The 6129-nt window shown below is 29.5% G+C and overlaps 1 protein-coding gene across 1 annotated transcript in view; it reads left to right on the forward strand.

Annotated features, from left to right (window-relative positions):
• The window catches only part of LOC137618160 (RNA-binding protein 33-like), a 329225-nt gene extending 327706 nt beyond the window's left edge, over positions 1 to 1519 (forward strand). The window contains exon 15 of the mRNA XM_068348206.1: positions 67 to 1519. Coding sequence (XP_068204307.1) covers positions 67 to 201 — 135 coding nt within the window. The 3' untranslated portion in view covers positions 202 to 1519. The remainder of the gene's footprint in view (positions 1 to 66) is intronic.
• Positions 1520 to 6129: the final 4610 nt, after the last annotated feature.

Consider the following 6129-nt stretch of genomic DNA (forward strand, 5'->3'; position numbering starts at 1 on the left):
CCAATTGTCTTTGAAATATGTATACTGTAAACTGAAATAGTCTGTTCTTCTTGTTTTTATTTGCAGAAAGTAAGTTATGTTCCAGGATCAGGAGAATGCTTCATTTCATTCCGATCTGCGGAAATTGCTGCCAAGTTTTACCATAAGATGAATAGACGTATGGTAAATATGTCTGTCATTAAAGCTAACATGCTGTGTTAGACATCAGGTTGGAGATCCTGCACAAGTAAGCTAACTTTTTTTCTATTTCATAATCTGCTCGTGAGTACAGCATAAATATTAATGTTTATTTTGCACTCGGTGTAAGCCGAATGTAATTGAACTATTTTACAGTGCATACAGTTCACTTTTCTCTGTGTGGGTCATTTATTAGGCCTCTTACAGAAACTTCTTTTGAATTGATTTTTTATATGATATTTGAACTGCTCATTCTCTAAAAAATATTTTGTATTATCAATCTTAGTCAAAATCTTTCTTTGTGCCGAAGTAGTTTTTTAACATTAAACTTATTTGCAAATAGGAATATGTGAAAACTTTAGTTTATGCTTGAGTATATTTTAGGTGAAATGTTATTGATGTGAAATGGTTTTCATTATGGAAAATTTGTAAAATTAAAGCATTTGTATTCAGTGGAAAGTGTTTCAACTTTAATGTGTTTTATCAAGAACTGAAAATATCAAAAGGATTTAGCTTGAACCTCACGTCCATCAAGATCCGCACATTCTTCAGTAGCGGGAAGAATTTTGTGAACAGTGTTTATCATTTACCATTGAATTGTGGTATTGTGTGTGGAATGATAAGAATAGAACTTGACATTGAAATTTAGAGTGAAAAGTTTGTGATTAACAAGTTATTATATATTGTATATTAGATACAGTATAGATAAATATGTTAACAGCAGCGATGTAAATGTTAATGTATAAAATTACAAAATGACCATCTTTTTAGTCTACTGTACAGTATATTCGCTTTATAATTAATTTAAATATTTTATTTAAGCCATACACCATATTTTGAAAGGGAAATGGAAGGTATCTGAGTTTTCTATAGTGAAAACTATTTCTAAATGATTATTACCCTGTAAAAGTTGTGTACGTTTGGTTTTGAATCAAAAAATATTTTTTTGGCATCCATTACATTGCTCTGTATTTAGTAGTACTGTATTAATGTTTGAAGTACTCTACTGCTTTTACAACTGAGTATTGAGAGCTAAGTTGCTGATAGGGATTATAGATAGCTATAATAGATTTCTGTCAATAGGGGTATAACAAGGTGTATTTATTTTTCCTTCAATTCACTTAAGTAATGTCATCATATCCTAATATTCTTTAGCTTTCCACATCTTTTCGAGAATTTATGCCTCTTGTATAATTTGTTTCTGATCTTCCTCTTATTTTTGTTTTTTAGCATTTTCAGTCTCAGTTATGCATCATCGTATTTTCTTTCATTTTTTGTCATGTAATGTTGTTGAAGGATTTTTTTTTTAGATTCTCATGATATAAGAGATTACCGATAGGTTTCATTTATAGCTGAAGTTCATGAAGGATACATTATAAGTATTTGGTCTTGTCATATTTAGAAATTTCTTGTCATATCTGTTCATCTTCATATTTAATTTGGTGAATAAGGATAATGTATTTAAAGTCAGTTTATGACATCTGGAGGTTTTTATCTTGCTGTGGGATAAAAACCTGATGTCTAGGTAGTATACTATTTAGTTAGTTTAAGTAACTAATTAACTAATAGTAGAATGGTCATTAGGTTTTTCAACTACCATTTCTTTATTGAAATGAAATTTTAGCCATTCATCATTATCTTCAATAAAAGTACTGTATTCAAGTTATCTATTTGTAAGCTATAAACTTGATTTTTGTTTATATATGGGCTTCTCACCAATGCTTAAAAGACCTAATCATAATAGCCTTATTTTCCAGTGTTATAAATTTTACTTCAATAGTTTTATCATTTTTTTCAAAGATAAGCATATGAGAATGTTAACCACTTAAACAGTTCAAGTTTATACTTTCAAATTACTTATTCTTATAAATAGAAATCTGTGAAGAATATGTAAATTTGAATGTACTGTATTAGGGTATGACTATGTAGATGTAGGTTGATATTTACATTTTGAACTTTAATTGCATGTTGTATTATTCTGAGAATAGAGACTATCAAATGAGACAGGCCGCAGCGTTTGGTGTAATTAAGTGAATGTAAAGTTAAGAGTTGGCAATTTTGCATCAGTAGTAGGAAGTTAGGAAATTGTATTTCTTTTAGTAACTTGTGTTTTGTAGGGAAAAACAAATGCACTTTTTTCAATGGATCTCCTTGATTATATTTAGGAATTTTTCATTTGTTATGGTGGAAAAAGTATTTTTTATTATAAAAGAATGAGATGATGACAGAGTTGTATCATTATTCAACTCTGACATATAAATGATTTTTATTTGTTCGATTGATGGTGTTTCAGTGGACTTTTTTTTCAAATACTAATGTGACTGAATGTGAAAGTTAACCATGCTTTTCCTGTGAAAGCAGAGTTGCTAAATTCAATGTAGAACGGGAGATATCTGTTTTCTTTTTAAAAGGAATTCAAGACTGACCTGTGTGAGATAAATGAATGCAGTGTGATTGAGAGGTACTTTGTAAATTACTAGTATAAACTTTTTTCAATGTATGTAATATATATTAAACTTAGTATCCTAATTTCTGAAAAAGTTCTTGTGTAATGTCGTTGTCAGTCGTTATGAATGTTAAGTAAAAAACACCACATAAATGTAAGCATTATGTTTATGACTTTTTCTTCAGTAGATATCTTATTAATTTTCAGACTTAGCATTTAAACCATCACCTCTAAAAAACGAAAAGTTGAATATGAATCTTGCATTAAGTGGCCATTAGACTTTTGAACATTGGATTGTATTTTTGTGGTAGCATTATCGCCCAAATGTGTATTCACATAGGAGAGTAAAATTTCCTAGCATTGTTGCTTATCTGTACTGTTTTCATATTCTGTAATAGGAGATTTCTTCAAATTAATCCAGGTATTCTTTGCCAGAATTAAACAAATTTCAGTTTTATACATGGAGGACAGGAATTCACTCTTTTCAAGTACAGTATGAGTAACACATGCTGGAAGTTTAAAATTTAAATTAAGTAGCTGATTATAAGAGGCATCTTTAATGTTATTAGATTGAGCTTTTATGCCATTTGTGATACCCTTATTTCAAATTCTTTTAATAATTGTTAAAAGCAACTCACATATTTTAAACCCGATAACATGAGCTTTAGTATCGAGATTTCATCCGATATACAGTACTTGGAAATTGTAATAAATGTTGAACGAGTTATTTGTTTTGCTTGTAATGTTTGCAATCTAAGAAATTCATGAGTTTTTATACTCAACTAATTTTCAACATTGTTTTAAGATTAAAAGGATTGAAATCTTTCTTTTTATGCATTTCAATAAGTAATATTAGAGCTTTATTTTTTACGTCTTTGGTACAATTAAACTAATAAAGTAATGATATGGGAATTTGTATCTTTAATAAGTATAGCTCTAGATCAAGTTTTCTTTTTATAATATAAAACGTATAAATTGTTTTGATTGAAATATGATCTGTTAGCCAACTCTATAAGGTTTTAATTGAATTTGTATGTAAAATTATGATAAATGTTGTGGGTTTTCTTCTGGCTAGTATATTTTTAGCAGTTTTGTCCATTCCCTTTTTGAAATTGCAACAATATTTTCTCTTTCTTACAAATAAGGGTTTCACATGGATACCAAACAACCATGTAAATGTAATAATAAATTGCTAAAGTTTTTAGTAGAGTTTGTAATGGCATAAAAGCTGAATAGCTTTAGATGATAAGGTTTTCTCTGTATTTAGATGTACATGAAACTAACACACACTCCTCTCTCTCTCTCTCTCTCTCTCTCTCTCTCTCTCTCTCTCTCTCTCTCTCTCTCTCTCTCTCTCTCTCTCTCCCTCCCCCCCCCTCCCTCCCTCCTCTCTCTCTCTCTCTCTCTCTCTCTCTCTCTCTCTCTCTCTCTCTCTCTCTCTCTCTCTCTCTCTCTCTTTTAGGGTAATCTAAGCCATGTATTCAGTTTTCATGTTACATAGTGCTATACTGAAGTCTTTACGGGATTTTTTTTTTTTATGTGAAGTGAAAACCACTGATTTTCTGATTTGAGATAAGTGCACAGGCCCTGTTGTATTTCTTTACTGATCTACAAGTATTTGTAGGCCAAGTTCTTAACCTCAGTGATGTATACCTAGTTCTCTGATGTATTAAAGACAATTATATCTGAAGTTGTTTTGTAAATCCTTATCAATTAACCTTAAAGATATGCAAAGGAGGCTGAAATAAATTGTTATTTCTTGAATGTGCTAGTATTATACTCACCCTCTTATAAATCTATGGTAAAACATAAGATGGCTATAGAATTTAAAGTTCTAAAAGTTATTTTGTGTATTACTGTACATTGCTAATCATATTTGAGAGACATTCTCTAAAGCAAGGCCATCCATCCCTTTGCCCATGTACCAAAAGTGGCATGTTTGATTTTGAGAGTCACCTGCTAGAAAAAAATTGATAAAAATATACAGTATTTTACTTTTTATATAAAAAATAGATTTCCAGTTTACCCTAAATAAAAGCAATACTGTATTTTTACTGAAGTCATTAAGATTTGTCATGTAAATGAACTCATGTTTACGTTCTTTAAAATATTTTTCTTTGAATATCTCTGAAGTAAGTCACTGATTTTTTATTCTTAAATTTCGAGTGACCCACACACACACAGTTGCCTGTGTGACTTTTTTTAAGAATGGCCCTCAGACTAAACAACTTGGATGGCCCTGCTCTAAAGTCTATTTGGCAATATTTATACCCTGTAAGGTATTTGTTTCTCAATTTTCTCAATTGTTATGATAACACCAACAAATTATATCTTGTGGACATAACTTTTCTTTGGTCACTTTCGTTATTTTTGTGTAATTGTTAGAATAAATTGTGTTATAAAGTCAAGGTTACAATAAGTTTAAAAAAAGAACATTTATTACAGCTCCTTAGCTCTTAAGTTTAGAAATATAATACTTTATGTTCTGAAAAAAATATGGAATTTTATTATAAGAGTTGCCTTGTATGATTTTCTTATTGTTTGAAATTGATTTTTAACCCTTTTAAGATTTTATCCTCCAATGAAACCAAACTTGGGTAAATGACACACTTGACTTTTTATGGGTAAAACAATGTTTTTTTTTTATTGTTTGCTATACAGTATAGTTATTTCCTGTGACATTATGCTACATATGGTTTCATTGTGAAGCTGATATGATTTTTTATATCCAAAAACAGAAAAAATTCACTTGAGTGTGCTGAATATTGTTATGTCATTACCATTCATTAGATTCTTAAGTGTTGGAAATTTTAAAGACAGCACCAAAATCTGAAAGGGTTAAGATTATTAGTGTTCTTTGGAAAGACAATGACAAATTGAGAAATTATGTATTATTTTAATTTCTGTACATTGATAAGTAGTTTTCTTTTGTCATTGTTTTACTAATAGTCCACTTAAGATACCTTCTGTCAAAGTGATTTAGAGGTATGGTAATGATTTGGTAGTGAAAATAATTTTGATACATTATTGTTGACAAGTTGTTTGTTTTCCATTGGTTCTATAGTTGTTTTGTGATGATTTTTTTTTTCTTAAAACAGGCACTTTTAGTTTGACTTTTCAAATATAATTGCTCTCCTTGCACTCAAGTTGATGGCAATGAATTGATTTTCCTTGGAAGCATAATTGAAACAAATTAATATTGGAGATTGGTTTCTTTTACTGTGCCAAATTTATAGTTAAGAGCCTATCAATTTTATGTCGTGTCTAGAAATATGAACGTTAGGCATTCATCTTTATAACATAGAAACATGGTAAAAAGTCATCTTAATTCTTGAGCTTATTTTTTTCAGTATACTAGAATAGCTTTTTTCTCTGTCCATATAAGAAATTTATGTATGCTATTATGCCCAGTATGTAGAGTTTCTCATCTTTTAACTTAGCAAGTTACAATAAAGCTAGGTAGAGAATTTCAGTTGTTGCTTTCTGGCATTTATCACTTATTGCTA

This window comes from Palaemon carinicauda, chromosome 24 (genome assembly GCF_036898095.1).
Source record: "Palaemon carinicauda isolate YSFRI2023 chromosome 24, ASM3689809v2, whole genome shotgun sequence".
NCBI lineage: Eukaryota > Metazoa > Arthropoda > Malacostraca > Decapoda > Palaemonidae > Palaemon > Palaemon carinicauda.